Genomic DNA, 27,374 nt, shown 5'->3' with positions numbered 1-27,374 from the left:
TTATGTATTATAATTTTATATTATTTTTCTATATAAAATTAATAAGATTAATAAAATTAATTAAATAATAAAATAATATTATAAACAACATTAAAAATAAAATAAAAACAAAAGAATCTGTTTCTTTTCCTTTTTGTTTTAAGTATTAATTAATATCAATTATAAATTCTCAGAATATGTCGTATGTTACTTATATTATTATAATTCTCAATCCCTCCATATGTTAATAAACTCTTAGACTGAACGTGTTAACTACTGTACCGATCGAGCATAAAACGGCGGAATAAAACTTGTATGCATAAAACGACAGAAATTCCCCCGAGTCCTCTCTCGAATCGATTTAAGCCCCGTAAAAGGTTCCACCTTGAAACGTTTAATCGGATTCCCGGTGCAAATATACGTATTTCACACATCGTCGTCGTTATCGTCATCCACGTTAATTGTGTTTCGAGCGAATTGAACGCGTTCGCCTCGATTACGCGAAAGAAAAGAGGAAAAAAAAAAAGGAAGAAAAATACATATATGAACGCTTCTTAGGACTCTGATGCAACGGGAAGCCGTCCAATCGCGTTCACCGATCGACGACGTATGGTTGCATCGCGTTTGACCTTTTATATTGGAAGCGGATGGCCTCTTACTCGCGGGTGACCACAATTTTTGATCTGAACCACATTGCATAAATACCGAAAGGTGAATCTTGATGGATGAGTGCAAACATTGGATTTCTTCGATTACGAAATTTGCAGTTTTAGCTTATGTCGAGGATTTTGGTAATTTTGAAATAATTGTAACATATTTTGTTAAGAGATTGTGATAATTGTGGTTTTTAATTGAAATTATTTCGAAAATTTTGTTATGAAGATTGTTAGAATTTATTTTATTTTACGTTGAAATATTACGCATAATTATACAAAATGATTGTATGTATAAAATTATGAAAATTGTGTAAATATGCAATTATTTGAGAAACTATATTTATTAATCTATGTGCATATATTATAACATATTTAATTATTTAATTAATTATTTAATTCTCCTAAATTAATAAAATTTTCTTAAAATCTGTTAATATTAAATTTATTTAAGTGTTATGTATATTTTCACAAATCAGATATACATATATCGATGAATTATATATTTAATTCCAAATGTAATAATTAGAAATATAGATACAGCTTTTCACACGTAATTATAATTTATTATCTATTTGTATAAATAATAAATATAACTTTTTTATTTAATTATTGATTTTTATCTATATTTCAGTAAAATTTACAATTATTATTATTATAAGTCGATTAAAGTATGATTATTTATAAACAATAATTTAAACATTAAAGAACATTAAATTAAAAATTATATTTTTAAAAATCTATTTTTGATATATTTTTTTCATTATGTATTGTATATTATCATTATTAAAGATACTTTTCGTGAATTTTTAATCTAGTAATCAAGGATTGGTTTATTGTAAAAAAAAATTACGATTCGAAAAAATTTAGAAAATTCTAATTTAAAATAAAATGAAATGAAAAATAAATAGAAATGTAAATAAGAAAAAAATTTAGATCAAGTATTTTTAATTATTTATCAATATTTTTAATATCAATTATCAATTTCATTATCAATATTATCAATATTCCAAGTTTTTTTGGTAAAAATGTATATTTATTTATTTTTTTCAGAAGAAATGAAGAAATAGAAAAATAGTCAAATTAAGAATGAGTGTATTTAAATTATATAAATTATTAAATTAATTAGTAAGAATTGAGCATTTAAAGTTAATCGTAATAATAATGATATATATATAAGAAAAAGAGAGAAGGAAAGCAAATAAAAATATTTCTTATTATTTTATCAACGTATACATGTAAGAAATCTGTAATTCAAAAATTTTCGGAAGTAAAAGTACCTTTCATTAACTAATGATCAATCTTACGGAAGAAGATCGAAGATGCAACTTTCACATAATTCATTTAACTTTCACGAAGGTTTGAATTATATTTCGTCGGTAAAACATAAATTATTTTTGATGTAATTACATGTACACAATTCAGCTTTATACATGTATAATTTATAATGATTCTGTCTATATTCACACAATTATAAGTATATTCATGCTCATTGTGTTTACACAATTCACTATCATATTCAGATTCATTTCCATATTTGTGCAGTTTATAGTTATCTTCACGTCCGCGTATTAATATATAATTATTCTTTATATTCACATTCACAATTACACAATTTGCTATATTCAAATCCATATCCAGGTTTATGAAATTTTCACTCGTACTCATAGATTCATTTTCACATCCTCCTCACTTACAATACGTTTATATTCGTGCTATTTGCAATTATTTTCACGTTTACATTCGCACAATTTGCGGCCATTTTCCATTTACAACGATTGCGATCATTTTCACAATAATATTCATGCAATTAGCGATTGTCCATATTTGCATAATTTAACATTTATTTCGATGCCTACGTTACATCTTTCACTCATTTTGAAATTTACAATCATTATCCAATTTGAAAGGAGGTTAATTTTAAGTAAAAATAAAAATTTTTATTATTGTTATTAAATTTTCTCCATCCTTTAAAAAATCATTGGAGAAAAGTTGTTTAACAAGTAAAACAAATTTTATTATATTATATTATTTTATTTCATTAAAAATAAAGATTAAAGATTTTTTTCATTTTTTTTTTCTCACTTTTAAAAATCACGCTTTAGAGAAATTTAATTCTAAATATATATCAGTTATTCAAAATTGATTCTGCAAATAAATCTTTTGCCAAAAAATAATAATAATAATAATTTCACAAGTTTTATATAAAAAAGTTTTTTGCGTTGAGAAAATTTAAATCTCTCTTTGTTTCTTAATCTAGTTTCAAAAAATTTTCTTTATTTATTTTATTAAACCATTTCTTTCTAAGTTTATTTTTTTGTCAATAATTACGCCATATTAAAATTTAACATTCTTCTAAAAAATTCTTCGAACAATTATAAAATACACTAATATCCCGATATGTGGCCATAAATTTGTTGGCTTTTCCCATCAATTCTTGGAAATTCTTAGAATTCTGTCTCGAATGGATAAATTATTGAAATCATTTCAATTCTGAACGAAATAAATTGCTAAATATGAGATCTTTTTTCTCACCCATTCTTATTTTCTCTCTTTCGTTCCACCTCGAACTTACAGAAGTCACGTGTCTAGACAAATATCCAAATGCCGATTACGGATATTAAAGAGGGCGATAGCATATATCTATTCGAATAGATAAATCTCGATGAGCATTCGATCGATCTAGTCTCGAGTGCGTGAAAACGAAGAAAGATGAGCGTGAATCAATATTCGCTCGTTAATTCCCGATCGCGTGATCTATCATCTTAATTATCAAGCACAGACTCTCCTCGATCTCCGTATTCAATGATATATACGTCGTGTCTTCTATAATTGAACCTAGTCGAACTAGTAATCTTCTTTAACGACAGAGACCACATTTCTACATTGGATATTATTGTTGTTCTCTTCGATCTTGCGTAATTATTCGTGTCAATAGCGAATCTATTGATAACAAGCAGCTGTCTAGTTTTAATTCTGGATAATAATTTTAAGTAAATATTAATATTATTTCAATGCATGAGAATTCTAATTGAGAATAATGATAATGATTGTTTTATTCTTGATTATTTAATTAATATTATTTATTGTAAGTTAAAGCAAAATTTATTCTCTCATTTTAACGAAAAGTATTGATTTACAAGTCAAAATAAGAGAAAAATATAATATAAATATAATTTGTCCTTATGATATATAAATTTAATATATTTGTGAAATAATTGGGAAGTCGACTTAAATGTCAAAATAAATACAAATATATAAGATGTCAGTTCAAAGTTATTTGTTAAGTTATAAATAATTGAAATTTATTAGATAAAGTAAAATGGAGATAGTAACTGTGATAGAATTGTCTTATTTTATTCCTTATTATTTTGTCTAAATCTAAAGCGAAGTTAAATTGCTTGTAACTTGATAAATAAGATTTAATTTTATAATATTTTTGTGTTTAGTTTTTTATAAAACAAATATATTAATATCTTATATTATTATATCGTAAAAAAATATTTAGTGCAACCTGTATATATATAACAATAAAATTGCATTAAAAGAAATTTCATTTTGAAATAAATCCTCGTGAATTAATAAAGATCATATAATAAAATACAAATAAAGTAGAAAACGATTATTCTTTCCTATTTCTTAATGAATCTGATACTATATGCATGTTAAATATTTGTCTATAACTTTGTAACATAATTATGATTTATAATTTCATATATCATTTTTTCCTTATTTTTACTTGTAAGAAAAACTCTTGCAATTTAACCGAAAAAAATCCAAAGCATCTTGTATATAACAAAAAATTTCAAATTTTCACAAACAAAAGAAATGAAATATTTTCATGTTATTTTAATCTTAATTAAATTAAAATGATTTTAAATTCAGATATTCTTTCTCTAGATTTGTTTTTAGCTTTACATCATGCGAATAGTTCTAAAAAAAATTCATTAATACTTAAGTTTCAAATATTTATTTTTGAATTATATAATAATATGTTCAAGATGTTAAAAAAAAATTATTCAAATTTTATATATTAACAAAATATTAAGAAAATAAATATTCTACTAAAATAACAAAAAATCTCGATGTGCAGGAACATAATATATTGATAATATATTAATTCTATTTATAATTTTAATTCCACATGAAATTATGATACAATATAAACTCTTCGATTATTAAAAATTAAAAATTGAAATTCAATAAATTTTAGCTTGCATTATAATATGAACATGAAACACAAATATAAATATTTTTAATATAAATATGATATTTTAATAATAATAATTTAAAAATGAAGTGAACCTCTAAAATATCCCTTCATATCATTACATTCAAAATATTTTATTGTAATCTTCCTTCGAATCGAGTTTCTTTCCAGTTAACAAATTAACGATACCACAGTACCATTATATTATCCTGAAGATAAGAACATTCAAATTTCCCATGTTTAATCAAATAGGATTATAAGAGGAACTCTGGGAATAATTCGCTTTATTCATTCGGTTCGCCATCAGCGATAGAGAGTACCGATACCATCAAAGTCGTTTAAAAGGAGCATCGGTCGGGGCAGGAAACATTTTTCATTTAAGTCAAAGAGAATCAGGTTGGGTCAGCCGAGAGAAGTTGCCTCTTTTCCTCGACAATAGTGACGTGCCCCATCGCGATGGGAATCAAACGATTCGTTCGAAAGCGATTGCTCCGAATCTTCTTGAACGAAACGACAGTCTACCTAATTATAAAGTTAAATTAAATATTGATACATTGGTGTTCTTAGTTAGTCGAGCTTTGTCTCAGATTTGACTGTTCTATGAACCACTCGTAATTTCATTCCTCTGTAGCGTTGGATTAATCTTTTTATAATAACACTCATTGTTAAATTTTTATTGTATAATGTGGCCGAGTATGATCATTTTGAAAGATTTATTATATCGATTAATTTTATTTTTGACATTCGAACTTTGAATTTGTAATATCGTTTCTAGGTATATTTATATTAATGTATATGTTATTAAGTATGACTCATTATTCATTTTTAAATATTTACTAATATAGTTGTTTTGTTATATTCACTGTATAATAATTATAAACCCTTGGTAATATTTATAATTTTATATTTTTAATATTTATATTTAATCTTTTATTGTATATGTATATGAAAGTTATTAAACATATATTAGTGATTATGATCAAATTGATAAAATTCACAGTATCATATTTATCAATTTTAATATTTATTCTTTAATATTTTTCAATTCAATTTTTTCTCTATTATAAATGATATAAATGATTCATTGTTTACAAATTTTGTGATTATATGAAAAATTATATTGATATATGATTGACTATAGATATTTAACAAAATTTAATCATTTCTAAAATTTATTTTTCAATATTTTTGGAATATGTTTTTCTCGCTTATAGATGACTCATAAGATATTATTCATAACATTTAATGAAAATTCCATAACTGTACTATAAGTATACAAACATATTCATTGTATATTTTTATGTATTTCTTACATATAATTGATTATAAATATTTATAATAATTCATAATTTTTTTATCTGTTTTGTATCCATACTTTAATATTTTCGTTATTATAAATAATAAAAATAATTTATTATTAATCTATATTTTCTATGATTATAATTATGAATTATTATCTAAAAAATACAAATACAATACAATATTAAATTACAGTAAAATATTAAGTCGCTTCGATTTTTAGATATATTATAATATAATATCAATAATTGCAATGCATTAAAACAAACAAGAAAAAAAAGTCATAATATTATTTTAAATTATTTCAAATCAAAGTAATTGAAACGATCGACTACATGTTTCTGCTTGTCTGAATAGTTTTGAATACTGATTGACCGGATCTAATTGAACCGCAAATGTAAATCGAATTTTAAATATATAGCTGAAGCTTGGAACTTGTTGCTGAGGATTGGGATTATTCCTTTTTTGTTTTTGCTCAATGTGTTTTTATTATTTTTTATTATTATGTTTTTATTATTAAACATATTTTTATTATTAAAAATATTATTTATTAGTAAATAATATTTTTTTACAAAAAATATTCCAAATAAATTTAATTAATTTCAATTTTAATAAAAATTATAATTTCTTAGTAGCAATAAATGTATAGTAGCAATAATGTTATAATATGAATCTATGAATTGCGAGTCCTAACAAGAAATAATATTCAACTGATAATAAAATTTTTTTTTATGTATATGTATTAAAAATATATGTTATAATATCATAAAAATATAAAGATGAAATCCAATTTGTTTTCTTTTATGAAAAAAAAAGAAAATGAATTACGTAGTAAAAAACTTTTGATGGCGAATATTAGATTTTTTTTAAAAATATCGAAATATTTTATGACGAATATTGATTTTGATAAATAGTTGAAGTTTATTATTATATATAATAAATAATAAATAAATAGAAATGATTTGTGATCAAGCAAATACTATTGTCAGCAAATACTAAAAAAATATTAAGGATTCACGATTATAAACAATAAATATTTTATATTTGCTAAATCAAATTTTTAATGTTTCTTTTTAATAATCAGAATAATCTTAATTCATTTCTAAAAATAAAATATTATATGCAAAGTTTGAATATTAATTAGTGTAACTTACATTTTTACATAGTTTAAAAATTTTTTATTGTTTAGACTATTTAAGTAGATAAACTACTTAATTAATTTGCTAATTGAAAGTTTGAAAAAAAAATTCTTAAAAAATATGTTATTTTCAAAACATATGATTTACATCGATTAATTTTTTAATCTTTTATACGTTTTCAATCTTCTATATATTATATAATTTATTCTACCAAATATTTTTTTATATAATTATGAAGAAAAAGATGAATTTCAGATTATTTGACTATTACAAACAAGAATTGTCTTCTAAAAAAGATTGAAAATTACTATATTGGTAATATTACAAAATTTTTTATGCAATTTTTTACAACAAAAATGATTTTAATAAAGATTTCTTTAATTTTTAAATATCTTTTTTATTAAATTAATTATAATTGCTGCAGAAATATTTTCTATTCTTCCATTTTAAAAGAATCACACTTTGAATTGAATCATACAACCATATTATTTAATAAATCTTCAACAATCAATTTATTGAATAGAAATGTTAATTAGTTCAATAGAAATGTATACCAATTATCCTACATCTTCGCTTATATTTTCTCAAATTTCAGTATTTCTTCTACTAAAAATAACATTCAATAATCCTATTTACTTGCCCAATTACATTTTTATCGAATCGAAAAGCTCCCCATTTTCGTATCCAAATTCAATAATCAAAATTTTCACTCGTTCAATTTAACGCCCTCCCTTCGTTATTAATAAAACACGAAACTCTTTGAACCAGATCCCCCAATCAGGGTGTGGAAAATAATATATCCGAGCCGGTTCGTTAACGCGAAACGAACATTCCCAACGAGAAGTTTAAATTATCTAAATCTCATGTCGGTGCCCGCGAATTAGCCGCGGCTTTATTGTAATCCCTCTCGAAGCTTGGCGAGCCATGTTTCCATCCCATACTCCGTCATTAATTCCTCGATTTTTCACCAGTTTCGTATCCACTCGCCGGAATTAATCTTCGAAATGAAGATGGAACAAAAGCGGAAGCCAATTGCCGTGGGCTCCGCTTCCGTGAACGGAAACGCGGTTCGTCAAAATCCTTTCGCGACCAGTTTCAACCATAAACGCATTAAAAAAATACTCGAAACCGGAGTTAACGTGATTATCTGTAGCGAAATTTTTAAACGAGAACGATGAATCATGATATTAAATGTCTGTATCTTTCTTTCTTTCTTTTTTTTTTTTTTTATATTGTTTTTGGTTAGATTGATTGATATTATTTTGTAACTTGATGATTTTGTTATTATTCCTTAAATTGAGTAAAATGGAATATTTTTATTCGCTATTATTTTTTGAGCAATATATTATATTTTTATTCAAGCAAAAAATTATCGAAAATTAGTAAATTTTAACAAAAGATTTTGTAAATTGGTAATTTAGAAAGATTGAGAAGATCACAAAAAATATGAATAATATATAATGATGAATACCTAATATTGAATATTAGATTATTATTAATTTTGAATGCTCTGAATATTAATATATAATATTAATATATAATGACGAATATATGTATATATAATAAATATATAATAATTAAATAAATTATTATTAATTTTCATATGAAACAGATAGAGATAATTTCAATTGTTTAAAAATTCAATCTTTTGGATTGGATAATTTAATGTGAAAAATTATTTTTTTATTTTATATATTCTTATTTTTAGATAAATTTATTTGTTATTTTTATTCCAACTAAAACGAATATATAAAACTGAATTATAGCATTAATGAAAATACCAATATTTGAAAAAAATTTCAAGAGAATATAAAAGAATATTTATCATTGATATTTCAAACAGAACAAACAGAACATACAGATATCTCAGTTATTTAATAACCGTGAACATATAAAGTTTATCCTCAATTATCTATATAAATTTCATCTTGTGCACAAAAGTTAATAGTGCTTGATACTAAAAAGGAAAATTTTTCATATTATATTATGAATATTATGAATATTTTATAAATTTTGGAATTTTTTAAATTTTCTATAAATCTATAAATATTCAAAATATTTCAAATATGAAAATTATATTCATATGTATGTTACTAAAGAAATATTATACTTAGAATATTTTATATAGAATTATATTATAGAATATATATATATATATAAATTCCATAAATAATTCTATGAAATATTTATAAATTTTTTAATAAACTATAATTTCACTCTTTTAAGTAAAATATTTAAAGTTTTTTTCATTAATAGAATTAAGAAATGCTCAGTGTAAATTTTCATTTTTTTTTATATAGATAACTATAATTATAAAGACAATACGAAAAAATCAAAAGAGTTTCTAAAAAGTTAAAACTTTATTTTTCTAAGAATAGAAAATTTTGAATAGTTTCTCTAATTTTTTTTCCGTGTCCATATAAATAATTACAAGAACAATAAATAATTACAAGAAGAAATTAAAATGAAACAAAATGACACACAAAAAGTTTTCGTTTTCTTGATTAGAAAATGGGAAAATAGTCTAAACTTTTTAAATCTTGTTTAAAAATTGGCTAACAATTTAAAAATTGTTGAAGAAAAAATCCATCTGAATTATTTCACTTAATTATATACCATCGTTCTTGAATTGTATATCATTTTATTTTATTTACAAATATATAAAACTGTGATAATTTTTATTTTATTTACAAAATGTTATATATATTGAATATAGAAATTAGTGTACAAAAATATTAGTTGAGATTTGTAAAACTTTAAGAGACTTGTGTAAGATCATTGATTGATTAAGATTTTAAAAATAAACAAAGATTTATTTTTCATTAATATCCGGATATTTATTTAATTTTCTACTAGTTTAGTAACAAAAGCTTATATTTTTGTCCATTAAATACATTTATTCCTTTTACAAAATTTATTAAATAATATTAAATAATTAATAAATTACGATTTAATTAAATTATATATTCTTCACAATTATAAAATACAATAATCAAATAATTCTTTATAAAAGAAAATCAATTCTTTAAATGAAATTGAGAGTTATTTTGAATATTTTGCAAACAAGTCAAAGTCATTTTGAGAAATCTAATAAAACATATATATAAAATGCATATTATAAAATTTTCTAAATCATATGAAATATATTATAATTGTCCATTATTTTGAAAAAATAAAATAATAAATAATTTGTAAATACAATAACAACTTATCCAATAACAAAAATACATGTAATCAAAGGTATCTCTCTTAAAACTAAATATATTTTGCCTAGCATATATTTTCTCATCTGTTTTCACATCACATAAATAAAGGAATCAAAATCCAAATCATAAAAACATCAAAATAATTATTGCATACTTAAGCATCTTCAATCAAGATCGAATAAAATTTAAACTAAGAAATGACTTCTCTGAAATAAAGACAGGAAATAAGCGTGAAATATCGATATTCAGGGCGAGCATTACGATACATTAATTGAAATTGCTTGACAATTGGTATCGAGCTCCATTTGGCGCGCTCCAAGATTCCATTTCCAAGAATTGATAATGAGTAAATGAGCAATACCGCATGTGCAATAATTGTGCTTGCAGAGCCTGGAGGAGCGCGAGCGCAAGCACGCCGTGCACAAGGAACAGCTGTCCCGCGAACAGAGGTTCCTGAGACGACGGCTGGAGCAGCTGACGAACCAGACGGGCCTGCACGGGTTGCACGGCCTCCACGGCCTCCACGGGCTGAGCTCGAGCGCCCCGACCGGTTCCTCTTGCGGCCCCGGAGCCGCCGCGGCTGCAGCTCTCCTCTCAAAACGGCGCAGCGTTTCCGAGTGCTCGCTTGGCACGGCCTCGTCAACCAGCTCCACGGCCAGCTCCAGGAACTCCGACAGGTCTGCGGGCAGTCCCTCCGTCTCGGAGTCCGGTAAGTATTCTTCTATGTTTCGTATGCTTGCTCTTGTTTCGTGTTCGACGACACTGTTCGCCGTTTAACTATTTTGTTGCCTCTGGCACCAATTTCATTGTTATTGGTACGAGTAGGGATAATTGATAGGTCAATTTTTAATTTTTAATAAATTTAATGGGCATATATTGGGTTAAAAATGATATTTCTGTAATATCTTTTATACTAGTCTTATGGTTAGGATGGACCTTAAGGAGAATGAATTTAAAAAATGTTATTGGCGATTTATCTTAGTAATAAAATAAAATAAAATTTTTAAATTTCAAAAAATTTGTGTAAATTATAGTCATAAGTTTAAAGAAAAAATTATTTTTGACAATAAAATAATAATTTGAATCTTTATAGAAGTAATAAAAACTTGGATATAAAATTCAAACTATTGAAACTTATAAATAAAACGCTTATTTTGTCTTTAATTTTCTTAGACCTTAAATTATTTATTTATAAAAGAATATTATAATAATTAATCTAATAAACTTTAAAATATTCCTTTAATATTTATATTAGTAATTATATAAAGTGTTAAAAAATATAAAATCTTTAAGAAAAAATATCTATTTATCCTAATAATTTATGAAAAGTATCATTTAACGAGCTGTAAATTATATTTCTAAGGATGAATGATCCAAAAGTGGACCATTATACTATATTATACTGTATACACTAAATGTAATAATGAGGATGAGATTTTTCTCAAATTAATCATATGACAACTCATGATCTCGCTACTTAAACGATTCAACTACAATCATTGATATATTAATAAATTTGAATATTGATACATTTTCTCTGATTATTATTATTATTCGTTTAATTTCGTTGATATTTTAAGATATAAACAAATAGGAATTATTATTTTTGAGAATAATTTTATTTTATTTCTTAATCTTTTTAATAATTGAAATTGAAAGTTTAGAATTATGATTTATATATGATTTATAAGTTTAAAATGATTTATATTGGTCTGCAGAAATTCTGTAGGTAGCTTAATATTAACATGTCATAAATCTGAAGTTCAGTAGCAACACTTAGTGGACATAAAATTTCCCCTTTCAGTCTAGCTTGCATGTTCATCTTGTTCACTTTAAATCATTTTGGTAAACGGGTGCTTAGGGTTTTATGGATTATTCAAAAGGGGGTTATAAGATTCTATGGCTATGAAGTTGAAGCTGATTCGTTGCTAGGTTAATGTTCAAACGTAAATATTTTCACAAATTATCATATCATTTTTGACAGAGTTTTTTTCATAATAAAATTTGCATTTACATTTTTTATTTCTTCTCAATATATATCATTAACAGGATATTAATATTCTAAAATAAACGAATTATTATTCGACAAACTGTATAACAATGAGATTGAATTGTAGTTGATACTCTCTTTTGTTTCCATTATTTTATTTATAAAAATAATTTTTATAGATTTTTAAAAAATATTCATTATATATAAATATTTATAATAAATTATAATAAATATATATATCTAATAAATTTATAATAAATAAATATTTATTTAATATAATAAATAAAATAAATAATAATATAATAATAATAATAATAATAATATAATATCAAGTATGATCTTAGAAATATCTATAGATGTTTTAAGATTTTATTTCTTTAATTAAAAGATAAATAGATATTATTAGATTTAATATCCATATAAAGGAAGTGAATCGTATCGATAATTTTTACATTTTTATATTTTTTAATATCTATCAGAAAATAGATTTATCATATACAAATAATATTAGAGATTTCTTTAGATATTTATAAATTCATTTTTTTAATTACTGTTGGAAAATTGCTAAATGTATGCAAAGAAGTAAATGTTAATATATTGACAATTTTTTATATATTTTTATATATTGACAATTTTTTATATATTTTTCTTAAATGTATTTTATTTTTTATTTTATTTTTTAGTATTAATTATAATTGAGTTTTATAAACTTTTTGAACTTATTTTTTATTATATGTACTTTCTATTAGAATTAATTTTAACTAGTTAATCACAGAAAAAAAGTTAATGATTGAACAAAGATTTAATGAACATATTGAAAATTAAATTTTAAAAAAATTAACATACTTATATAAAAATTTATTTACAAAATTATAAGATATTTTATTATCTGTCCTTTAACCCAAATATATATCATTATATATTATTTTTTGGTCATTTTTGACTTCATTATTTAATATTATTATAAAGAAAATATAAAAGAATTATTGCCAATATATTCGTTTTAATTTTAAAGTTTTTCTGAAAACATTAAAAATATCTTTTCAAAATTGAGAATTATGCAATTTTGAAAATTATTTATTGTAAATTTTATTGCAACTCATAAAACAATTAATAATTCTAAATATTTCTATCTTCTTATGTTTAACTAATTAACAGATATCTATAAAAATATTCAAAAATATCTTTTAAGAAATGAATAAAATTAAATATGAATGTCTTGTGATTGAAGATTTTTAAAAATATATTTTTTATTTTGCATTCTTTGCATAAAGCATATATTTTTCATATATATATTTAAAAAGATATCTAGAAATATACATACATATATTATTATCCGTGTAAATGCATCATGTCACGTAAAATATTTTTTTCATGAAATTGATTTCGTTTGTTAATAAATTTTCATATTATAATTATATAATATCGATAATATTAATATGCAATCAATGCTGATTATTAATTGTGTTTTTGCATTCTTGTTAATAGAGTTATTAATTGAATGTTAAATGTAATAGTTTGTAATTTTGAATTTCAATGTAATCATTCAATGTAATTGTCACAATGATGAATTCAATTTTATGAAAATATTTTTCGATATTTAAAATGCTGAAAAATCGAAAAAATAGAATATTATTAGAAGAGTACATCTACTAGATCAAAGATGATTCCGTTTTCATTATTTATTAGAAATTAATGAATAAAATATAATAGTATTTTTAAATTTGTACTAATTATAATATTGATACCATCGTATTGTAACATAGAAATTTTTATTATAAAATAAAATTCTTAGTATTGTCAATTAACGCTATTGAATTTAAAAAATATTTATAATTTATTGTAATTACAAATTTTTATTGTACATTATAATATAATATAAATCATATTGTCATATTGTAATGATTGTTATATATATAAACATTCGCAGTCTATTAATTGTCAATATCAAAAAATTTTGAATTACCGAAATCAAGAAATTAAGATATAAAAATTTCAAAAAGACAAATTCCAGAGTTGAAATTCATGTCAATGATCAATCGCATGTCTTTTGATCATTGCACTGGAGGAACGATTTTAGGCCGTAGATTTCTAATTTCGTGATTTTGCAGGCGATGAAGCAGCAAGGTTGGCTGAGTCAGCTCGTTAGGAGAACTCAGGCAAAAGCTTCCCTATATAAATATCGTTCTTGGTCGAGAGTAAAATTGGAACAATCCGCGAATTATGAGTCAACTATTACTACAATGCCTCGTTTCAATGTCACGGTTTCGAGCGAGATATCGGGGGATGAGGGTAGTTTTCGAGGATAATTGGAATTTCTTGAGAAATTGAATATGAAATTACGAGTTTCTTAGTATTTTTAATTGCAATTATTTATTATTTAAGTAATTTTATTAAAAATTTTTTACACATATTTATTTTAATATTCGTTTGGCATTCTTGTTTATTTTTTAAATCCAGAAATTAAAGTTTGGCCAGCTAGATTTTTTTGTGATTTTGAATAACGCCATTTTTATTATAATTTTATTAAATATTCTTTGATCAATTCTATGACAGACTTTCTATTCATTAGTTTCATTAATAATGTTGAATTATATTCAAATTATGTCTATAATATATTCAGTAACATAAATTTTCTCGTACTTTGAAACTTTTGATATCTAAAGTTTTTCAAACTCAGATTTTCAGTTAAAATTTGAAAAAAATTTTAGCATATATATATATATTTATATTAGAAAATATATTTCAATTAATTATCTAAAAATTTGAAAATAAATAAGCATATTTATTTTATTATAGAAATGTTAGATCTACTGATGGCTGTGTGAATGTTAACACATCTAAAAATACAATAAATTATATTCTTATTTATTATGATGGATATTGAAAAAATATTAAAAATTTATTTCGATTACTTTAACACTAGATTTACGGAATTCGTCAATTTGACGAGTTTTCGATTTTATGCTTAAAAATTCTGAATATACAAATATTATTCTTTAAACATTGTATTTTTTTTATAATTTTAATGTATATATTTTTTTAATAATTTTTTATTGTTTTTAATAATATAATGCAGCAAATATATATTTCTATTCGTTTTCTTTGGAACATTTATATTTTATTATTTCTAGATGTTGCATACCTATTTTTACGAAAATCCATTAATTTGACGGACTAATTTATATAAATCAATTATTGCAAAATAACAAAAATGAATAAGAAAAAACAACACCAAGCAAATGACGACTGTTTAACAATAAATGCTTAATCAAACAAATTGTTTATAATTGTGATATAACAAATAATTCCTTCAACGGTGAATTTTGCAGAGAAAAAAAGTCATTTTTGTAAGTGAATTTGTCTTATTATTTTATAAAATAAATAGATTTACATGAGAGATAATTTCAATAGTGCATTTTGTAAAAAAAAAAAAAAAAAAATGCTATTTGGAAGCTTAGCAAAAATTTATTTTTATAAGTGAAGATTTGAATTTTTCAAGATATTTTCAAAATCTATCCAAAAAAAAATATTTTTTTATATTTATATTAATATGAACAAAAGACATGGAATTGATAAAAAAAAAGAGTAATAAAAAGAATAATAAGAAGAATAAAAAGAATAATCAGCATAAATGAAGATCAATTAATCTGGATTGGATTCTGATATAAACGAATTATACAAAAAGGAAGAATTTGACAATATAAAATTGAAATTGAAGATTCTGACATAGAAATGAAAATTATTATAATACATACCATAAAAGGAAAAGAATGCGTATTATTTTAGATATTAAAAGCGAAAGTGAAATAAAAGATATTGATAGTGAAGCAGATATTGATATTGTGAAAGCAGGATTCCATAGGTGATTCCTTCATACATTTTATAATTGTTTTTAGATTTGACAGCCATCAATGCTTGGATTATTATACAAAGAGACCAAAATCGTAATAAATTGAAGTAAACAAAATTCGAAAGAATTTTCTTTTTCAATTAGCTGAAGAATTGGGCAGTAATCATCACGACGAACAAAATACTAACTTCAATTCAGTGTATGGAGTCTAACTATATTTGCATTAAATCTAATAAATATATATACAGAAAGTACATCTAAGATAAAGTTTAGATGTAAAAAATATACTAAAAATAACAATAAATAAAAATCTATAAATTTTAAATAAATAATTTACAAAAAATTGCATTTTAATGTACCTATCAAAAGGACATATTTCAGTAAAAAAAAGTATATAGTATATAATGTCTGTAAATCTAGTATTAATATTAAATATTTTATATTTGTTAGCATATAGACTTTTAATATTTCACTAATGTCTTCATCACGATTGTGTGTGATCGTTGAAAATATTGAGAGATATTTTATTGCAATATTTACAAAGGAAAATATTAACTTTGAATGTGTTTTGAATATTTTTAATTATTCTTATAAAGAATAGAATGAGTTTTAGAGTCAGAAGTATTTTTTAGAAAAAATAGAAAAATTATAACGTTTGAAATCTGAATTTTATAGATTTTATAGATAATATTAAAAAAAATTGAAATTTTTAAATTTTTAAATTTATAGTACTTTAAAATTTTGTATTTAAGAAATATAATAAAAAAATAAGTGAAATAAATATTTGGTAATAAATTATTGATATTTTGAACTTTCATAACTTCATAGAAAATTATACAACAATTAATCTGAATTCATTTTAAATCTCGTACATTCACAGTTTTGAGTTTGTTTTTTTCAAAAATGTTTTTATCATGTAATAAATAGAAAAATAAAGATATTTTCTCAAAAATTTGAAAAATTGAATCGATTATAAAAATTGAAAAATTTTTTCCATGATTGAATCCACAATAGATTTGAAGATTGAAATCTATCCTTTACAATAATCTTCTAAACTTATATGATTTTTTTTTTTACGAAAATATAGTAGTTTAAATTTTTGTTAAATTGAATATTGATTTATTTATGTTTCTGAAAATTTTTAAAAAATACATTTTAACATACTCTTTCGAAGAAATATAATTTAGAATCGTATAGAAAAATACGAAAAGGAAAACTGAAGATTTAAAAATTTTATATTTGGAAATGATTTCTCATCGTTTCTAAATATTTGAAAGAAATCGATATTCACTTTTGATAGAGATTGAAATATGAAATATAAATTTCAATTCTAAAAATTAAAAATCAAGTTTATAAAAAATGTCATATGTTCTTTTAAAAGTAATATAATTGTACATAATATCTTAGAATCCATTCTAATTAGAAATAATTATTTCATCTCGATATTTAAATTTGAATATTTCAGAAGATATTGAGTTAGCTCCATCGTGCATACCGGATTCTATTCCATAAAGTTAGGAATAGATCGGTTAGTTAGCAGTTTACTCGTTAATTAGCGGTTACCATGCTTCCATCCTAACTTCCATCGAACCATTAGAATCGAGAAACGATTAATATTACACGTTCATATAACAATCATTCTATACTCGTGGCAAATATCATCTTGCTTCAATCTGGCAACTTTTTTTTCTCATTAATCGAAAGTTTTCCCTCATTTAAATATCGCCTGTTTAGAAACCATGCTGATGATCAGAACGATCGCGTAAAATTCTATAAGCTATTTCGCTTGGAGGAAGTTGGATTCTTGCATATCAATATTTAATTTAACTTTGTAATTAACCACACTCCTCTCTCTCTGCCTTCGTTTAAGAATACTTAAATCGATGATTTCTCTTTCTTTCTTTCTCTTTTCATACTGGATAACGGATAAGACCATGGAATTTTCTAAAAGATAATCTTTATCATTTATATTTAGTAAAAAGATAAAAATATAGAATTTATTTTATATATATACATTTCATTGAAAAATAATCTTATATATTATTAATTCATACAGATTTAACTTTTACAAGATATAATAATTATACATTCAATTTTGAAAATTAAATTTATATTTTTTTCTTTTATTCAATATATTCTATAAATTTCAATATTCGTTTATTGAAAGAAAAGTAGGATTTATAATAAAAATATTGTTCACTTTCAATTAATTTATAATATAATTAAAAACAACAATTATAATAATATACAATAAATATTCTTTTAAAAGAAATGTAATACTTTATAAAATTTGTCTGTTCTTTTAAAAAAAGACAAATATTAATAAAAGTTATTGATATAAATATTGAATTAATAAAAAAAATTCACAATACAAATTTTATAATTACGATATGCACATTCATTAGATTCGAAGAATTTTATAAAAGTTTCTAATTTTATAAGAATAAAATATTCTATAGCGAAGAGAAATTATTTTCAATAATAATTTAATTATTAAAATTGAAATTTGATCTACAAATTTTTTGATGTATCGTAACTCATATATATATAAAAATCATTTTTCTTGATTTTATAAATTTTTGTTCATTAACGTATACTAATTTAAACTTTTATTTTCAATATATAATCTTATTATCTAAAAATAATTTTGCATAACGAAATTTGAATTGTATTTAAACTATCTTAAAGAAAATTATTATTTTACAAGTACTCTTAACCGTATTGTTTTATATTCATTTTGAAACATTAATAAATTTATAACATAAGAAAAGGCAATTATAAATTAACGATGCAATAAAAATAAGAATTAAAAATTTTAAAAATATATTTAATAATATATTTAAAAAAAAAAAATAAAAATTTCAATGTAAAGAATAATTTTACACAAAATAGATATTTTTTACACATTAAAATCGGAATGCTTAATATAAGTCTCTACCATTATAAGATAATCATACAATTTTTAATTTTTCTCGTTCCATTCTATTATGCAATCTAACGATACTCACAAATTACCTTCTTCCTTTCCCAAAATTATACGAATCGTAACTCACTTTCGTAAGAACGGTCTCCGCCGTTTGACGAAATCTTATAGAGAACGTGAAGTGGAGGTCGGACATTTTTACGAGCCCTCAGCAGAATCGTTGCGTATTACCGCGAATTCGCGTCGAGAGGAACCGGCTGAGTCAGCACGTTAGTAAACTTCCGGTTCGTTCGACGCCGCTTATGAAGTTCTGCTACGTAAGACGGGCAACTAAGTTGGAGGCCGATAAAAACTTGCACGCGACGACGACATGTTCCTCTGACTATCGACCAATACCAATTCTTATTCTCGTCTCATCTCCTGATTCGCGGATTTGTGATCAAATTTTGAAGATTTTATTCGGAAAATTGAATCTATCGATTAAATCTGTATGTTGTTCTCTTTTATTTTTTTCTTTAATTCGAATAAAATGCGGAGTAAAATTATTTAGTGGTAAAATTAGAAAGATCTGTTGCACTAGATTTAAATTTATCCAATTTTATTCGAAGCTGCTTAAGTTGTGTTATGTAACACAGGCAATGAAGTTGGAGGTCGGCCGATAAATGTTTGCACGTGACGACGTTTTTCTGATTATCGACAAACGTGAACTTCTATTCGGGTTAATTTCTTTGATTTGTGATCAAATTTTAAAGATTTTATTCGGGAGATTATATTCTTTCGATTAACATTAAATTTAAATTTATCTAATTTTTCGTTGTTTAATTAAAGTTATTTTTGGCAATTGATAAGTTGACTTATCGAGTTAAAAATGATACTGATCGTTGTATATTGTGTTGGCAAGAAATTTAATGCAATGAAAAAATAGAAATAATTAAATTTCTTATTGAAATTTAAAAAGTGAAAGTTTTGTATAAATTTTAAAGATTGTATCGTTTAGAAATGATAAAATAATAGAATGTCATAGAAATAGAAAAGTTGAATGGATGAATGCTATATATTTAAAAATAATTTTTGTACACAATATGTATGTCTTTCTAATATGTTATAGAATTTAAAATAAATTATTATACGAAATTAAAATCTTCCTAATAAAAAATTATAGTAGAATATCAGCTTTTTAATTTTTCTATTTTTTTTAATAAAATTCAATGAATATTATATAATACATAAAAATTATATTTCAACAATTCATATATTGAATTCTCTGAATATACATTTTTTAACAAAAATTAAGAAACAATTAATCATTGCCAAATTTCTTTATATTTTTTTCTAAAATCAATAAACTAAAAATAACATAAGGAGATAAAAATTCATTCACACACAATAAATTTTTTTCGAATATAAAATATGATTTTTGTAAGATTTTGATAAGATATCATAAATTTTATGTTTTTTATGATAAATGTAACCATATTAGAAACAAAATATAAATTTCTTCGATTTCTAATTCTTAATTTTAATTAATTAAATTGTTAGAAATTTAAAGATCAATACATCCATCTAATATCCATCGTAGCTTTGGATATAAATTTCAGATACATCTCCAAGGAATAATTATCCATTCTCTATCAGATCACGGAATTTATGATTCTTCAACGAAAGATACTACACTCTTCTATCAAATTTTGCCCGAATTTTCAATCTGTAAACTGTCGTGAACTCGTGGGAGATCGAATTGAGACAATAAACCAAACTTCATGAAGATGGATTTTTCTCTGCCATTCCATTTTTTTATTTTCATTCCTTTTATTTTTGTTCATCCATAGCTCTTTTCAAGGTTTTGCTTGAATCTCCCAAAGGATCCTGTAGGCATGGAATCGACGGTTGAAATATGCTGTCGTAAATTAGAGGCGACCTTTCCAGTCGATTCCTATGGAGCTATCTCGTTTGTAGGAAGTCACGATGATGTAATGTGGGGAGGACTAATCGATGGGGTCGAAATGTGGTACGAATATATATATATATATATTTATATATATATATATATATATATTTATATTTATTTATTATATTTAGAATTTTATGTATACATAAAAAATTAATATAATTCAAAAAAATGATTATTTAATCAATAATCGTTAAGAAATTGAATTAAATTACCATTTAATTGCATTCAGGATTACATTTTGTGTAAATATCAGATTTTACATTCAATGAACAAATTTGAACTTTGTCTCATGTTCGATTTCTCAACAATGAGAAGGTTGAATCATGTTCTGTCGACACGTTTCCGCGAAGAGATCTTCCATTATTCTCAATGATAATTTACCTGTCGTTATTCCGCGTCTTATTAGCGTTATCTTCTCGGTTAGGCCATCAGCACGCAACATGATCGCAGTTCATTAACCCTTCGACCGTGCAATTGTTTTCTGCGTGGAGCGTGAATGCATTTCACGATATCCATGTTCGAAATGATGAAATGACATTCATTTGTTTCAAATTCAAATCTTCGAATTAAAATTCAAATTTTTCTTTAAATATTTTCAAATTCTAATTTATTTCTAAAAAGAAATTTTTCAAATTTTCAAATTCAAATTTCCAAAATATAATAGAAATTTCGAATTGAAATATAATAAAGAAAATTGAAATTTTTCAAATTCAAGTATCTAAAAATTAATATTTTCAAAAAAATCTATTGAATTGATATTTTTAGATTTATTTTCAAATTCATATTCTTAAATTAAAAATTTCAAAATTAAATTTATTTTCATAAAAAACTTATAAAAAAAAATTCTTAATTCCATATTTTCAAGTTTCGATTCCAAATTCAAGTCTCAGATTAAAATCTTTTCCAAATTAAAATTTCAAGAAAAATTTTAAGAAAATTTGAGAGAAATGTCATAAATTGCTATAATAAAAATTTTTTCAATTCATTTTTTTTAATTTATTTTAAAAAATTCAAGTGTCCAAATTAAAATATTTAAGAAAAAATCCTTCAAATTTTTATTCACAATTTTAAATTTTCAAACATTTCTATTTTTATTCATAAAAAACGTCCAATCTCTTTCTGCATATGCTATAAATATAATTTATATATCTTACAAATTAACTACAATACCATCATATACATAACCGTTTCTCATATCCCCAAAATCACATAAAAAATTCTATCTTCTTATCACGCTTATCATACCTACTTTCAAAGAATCTCCATCTCATTTTCAAGGGATTGTTGACGATCTCGCGGGAGGATAGACACCACGAGAGGTAAAGTTCCTTGTAAACGGCCGTTTAATGGCCGACTCGTCGTTCCGTTTTGGCAATATGCAAAAGTTAGTCGCTCAAAGAGGATATAGTATCGTTATCCTCCCGAAAACGCGGGGGACACGTGGAGTGGAAGCCAGCCCGTGGTGGTGGCTGTTCTAATCCCTTTAAGGGGCAAAATTTGAGGGTTAATCGCGTTACGGTGATATATCGCTGCTTGTTTTCGGCGACGAAGCCTCTGAAAGGATTGAAGCCCGGCAAAAATGAACCATCATTCCCCCCGAAACCACCCCCTCCGCCGACACCGCGACGCCTTTTTCCTTGAGTGCCGTTTCTCTCACGTCGATTTACGCAATTAGGGGCTGAATTGTTTTCTTCTGTCTTTCTCCCTCTTTCCCTCTTTCTCTTTAAACGTTGGCTTTCCTTGCCAGAAGGCGGTCTTATGGATGGCTCAAAGAAAAATTGCGGGTAGATTTTTAATAAAATAGAAATATGACGACAATTAGATTTTATTTTCTTTATTTTTTTATTTCTTTTGTTTTTATTTTGGTTAGAAATATTTTATGGATATTTGAGATTGATCTTTTGGGAATTGATAAGTGGAGATTTTGATGAATAATTTTTCGTGATGTTTTGTTAAATTAGAGGTTAAGTTAAATTAGGTTAATATGTTTATTATATTTAATACAATCATAGAGATTTTTTTCAAGTTTTTCTTTATAATTTTTCTGATTTTCCTTTTATATTCTTATTATATTATATTGTATTCAAATGTTATCATCAATATGTTTGATATACTTCGAATTTCATTATTTGCTAATATTTAAATATTTCACAATTGATTTTTGTATTTATTAAAAAATTAATATTTTTTAATTTTTGGTTTATAAATTTGATTATAATGATTACGACCATTAATGATCATTCAATTTTTGTTTTGTTTGCACGTGATGTGCCAATTATTGAGAATAAGTTTTATTGTCTAGAAAATATGTGATAGAAATTAACAATTATACCATTTATTAAAAATATTTATTTACAATCTAATAAATAAATAAATGATATTAAATAATTAACGACATTTCGCCAATTCCTGATTTACACAGTAGATGGTTTTTAATCTATTATATTTACATCTATATTTATATATATAATATCCTGACTATGTGTAATATCATGTGATATAAATATTAAAACTTATCGCTTACATACTGCATTAGTAATTAATGTACAGAAAGATATATCGAGATTGCAATATTATATCATGAAAAAGTTATATCAAAATGAAATATAAATGAAATACAAAAATGGAAATCATCAGAACATGTATATTTTATTTTACATAGATCGATTACCTGAATTGTGTAGAAGTAGTTATATAGATAAAACACGATAAACCATTTTGAAACTATTTCATTTCGCTTAATGAAATTTTTTTCTACTCTCTTTACTGTTTCAAAGTTATAGTTTGACCTATTTGGACTCTGTATATTTAATTGTGTTTTTTTGTTTGTTGAAACAATGCCGAAATCCAGATAATAAAATATCTGAAATATTCCATGTGATCTAGATTATTTTGTGCATTCTTCAATTAAAATTTTTTTCCAAAAATTTTTGAATCTGTTATCAGTTTATATATCAAATATAGCTTGACTTTTAAAGTATCAAGTTTTGAATGTTTACATAAAATCTAAGAGAATTCTCCATTATTTATGTGTTGTTTTGTTTTTTATCTAATAAATATTTAAAATTACATTAAAATTAATATTAAACAATTTTACAAATACAGATAAAAACAAGAAAAAAAAAGAAATTTTATGAAAAAAAAATTGTTGCAAAGTTCTATTTAAATATCTAGATTAGAAAATCTAAATTATCCTAAATTTTGAACTTTAAGAATTAAAATTTTATTATTAAAAATATTACTGAAAAACTAAACTCTGTATCGAGAATTTTTGTCAAAAGATAATTTTCTTTAAATCCAAATTTACAAATCCCTACAAATTTACATCCCAATTAGAATTTTAATCCAATTATTAATATCATAAATTGAATTAAAAATGAAAGATATATTATCTTTAAAAATTGTATTAATAAAATTAAAAATACACGTTGAACGATAAATTCTCGATATAACATAAAGATTGAAAGAAACTCTTAGGATACATTCGATCTAGAATTGTCAGAATGGAAGCTGCGTTACGAGGGTTAGATTTAAATGGATAAGCCGAAATTTCACGCAGGATTGAAGGAAAGAGTGTACATACGGGGAAATAAAGGATAGACAAGCGTGAACGAATCAGATGACCTGGAGGTAAGCTTTCGTGAACGAACCGGTGGTATGGTTAACACGAGAATCCAATGAGGAAAACGTTAACAATCCAGTGGCGCACGATCGCTCGAGGCCACTTGGATTAAGGGTGGTGAATCTGGTAATCTGTTATCGAGTGAGAGATACCTGCAAGATATCGATCTTCTATCGCCGTGCAATATTTGTTACATCAGAGGTTTCCAATCCTAATCGACTCACAACAAGATTACAGTTTTAATTGATGACCTTTGGAAGTTATTTATTTTAATTAATAATTATATTGTTACATTCTATATGGGAATAATAATATAATTGTTTCTGGAATCAGAAAATTTTAATGGTTAATAATAAAAATTACTTTATAAATCTAATTACTTTGAGTATATTGTCCATTATATTCAATATTATAAATTGTAATGAAATTTAATTTCTTTTTAAATCTTTTTATTATTTAGCTCCAAGATTGAAATTACATTCATTGTAATATGAAAATAACAAAAATTTCACATTAAGCGTAAAAATTTATTAATATAAATATTAATTGATATAAATTTATTAATAATTTAAATTTGAAATAATATTTAATTTTTAATCACTTTTTCCTAGTTCAACTCAAATTATCTGAAAATAGAATTATAAATTATATTACTAAAATGATTAATTTTATTTCAAATATGTGTCATATATGTGTCATCATTGAAAATAGCTTGTTTTACATGCCATCACATCGTCGATTGCAAACAAGTTAATGCTCAAAAGAAAATACTGAAAGAAAAATATCGATTTACTCACCATCATCAAAGTTTAATTATAAACATCGATCACTGGCTATAAAAAGGATATTAATCGAAAAATCTTACGGTCTATAAGCATTTAAAAAGGCTAAAATTAAGAGGAACAATCAGCAATCAAGACAGAGGAGAATAGATGTAGAGAAACAGGAAGACCAAAGAGGGGGAGGTGGCAAGAGAGGAGGGGTATAACCGAGAGGGGTAAAGCCGTTCGCAATTTGCTCGAGAGTGCAGATCAAATGGAAGTGGTCGCGGGTCATAATTAAGAGCCATTGGCCATTGACGTAATGCCATGCGGCCGTCACGTTGCCTCATTGTTGCCCGGCTACTTGCAATTAGCTGTGCGAGCAACCAATTTGACCGCGGCATAACGATACTCCGCTATCATTTGATTTCCCTATGAAAATGGTTTGATAACACGCGAGGCATTGGCTCATTGGTTGTCGCGATAAGATCTTAGACTTAGAGATTAAATCCGAGACCGTCGATATCTCTGGCAATTTAGGAAGTTTGCCAGATCTTCTTCTCTTGTGACCTTGATATTTCACTGACTATAACACCAAGAGATTCTGTTGGAATGGTGTTCAAATCTTGATAATATATATTAGTTTTGTTTCTAATCCAATGAAATTGAAGAACTTGAATTATCGCGATGCTCTTTTGACTATGAAATAAGAAGGTTTTGTTGGGATTGTGTTCAAATCGTGAAAACATATTATTTTCGTTCCAATGAAATTGAAGGTTATATCATGACTTTGATGTTGCTTTGACTATAAGTGAGAAGTCTGTTGGCATCGCGTTCAAATCGTGAATAAGACATATTTTTAATCCATGTTGTTTTTAATCCAATGAAATTGAAGAGTTTATCGCCACTTGATGTTTCTTTAACTATGAAATGAAGAGATTCTGTTGAGATAGTGTTCAAATGTTGAAAATGTATTAACTTTGTTCGTAATCTAATGAAACTTAAAATTTATTGGGTCCTTGATCTGTTCTTTTGACTATGAAATGAGAAATTGAAATAAAAAAGATGTTATTCTTGTTTTTAATTCTGTAAAATTGAAAATTTCAATTAAAGTGACTTTGATGTTTTTTTGACTATAAAAAAGAAAAAAATTGTGTTAAAATCTTGAAAACGTAATACTTTTGTTTCTTATTCTGAAATTGAAAATTTTAATTATTGTAACTTTTTCTAACTATAAAGTGGAGAGATTCTATATTGAAATCTCAGAGATATATTATTTTTATTTCTCATTCTATGAAATTGAAATTTTAATTATTTAGAAAAATTTTGAATTTTAAAATAACTATAAAATGGGAAATTGAAATAAAAAAGATATTATTCTTGTTTTTAATTCTATAAAATTGAAAATTTCAATTATCGTGACTTTGATGTTTTTTTGACTATAAAAAAAAAAAAATTGTGTTAAAATCTTGAAAACGTAATACTTTTGTTTCTTATTCTGAAATTGAAAATTTTAATTATTGTAACTTTTTGTAACTATAAAATAGAGAGATTCTATATTGAAATCTCAGAGATATATTATTTTTATTTCTCATTCTATGAAATTGAAATTTTAATTATTTAGAAAAATTTTAAATTTTAAAATTAATTATGGGAAATTGCAATCAAATAATTATAATTTTCTTAATTTTTTACAAATAAAATAATATTTCATCATAATTTATATTTTTATTTAACTAAACTATATATATATTTTATAAAATTGAAAATTATAAAATATATAGAATG

At 23.8% G+C, this 27,374-nt stretch overlaps 1 protein-coding gene across 14 annotated transcripts in view; it reads left to right on the top strand.

The window, feature by feature from the left end:
- LOC108000770 (max dimerization protein 1) overlaps positions 1-27,374 on the top strand; it is a 410,762-nt gene that overhangs the window by 243,153 nt on the left and 140,235 nt on the right. For all 14 annotated transcript variants that reach the window (XM_062085369.1, XM_062085364.1, XM_062085375.1 and 11 more), the window contains one exon: positions 10,874-11,195. In XM_062085369.1, coding sequence (XP_061941353.1) covers positions 10,874-11,195 — 322 coding nt within the window. The remainder of the gene's footprint in view (positions 1-10,873; positions 11,196-27,374) is intronic.

This window comes from Apis cerana, linkage group LG15, assembly GCF_029169275.1.
Source record: "Apis cerana isolate GH-2021 linkage group LG15, AcerK_1.0, whole genome shotgun sequence".
Lineage (NCBI taxonomy): Eukaryota > Metazoa > Arthropoda > Insecta > Hymenoptera > Apidae > Apis > Apis cerana.
This window is presented reverse-complemented; position numbering and strand designations above follow the sequence as displayed.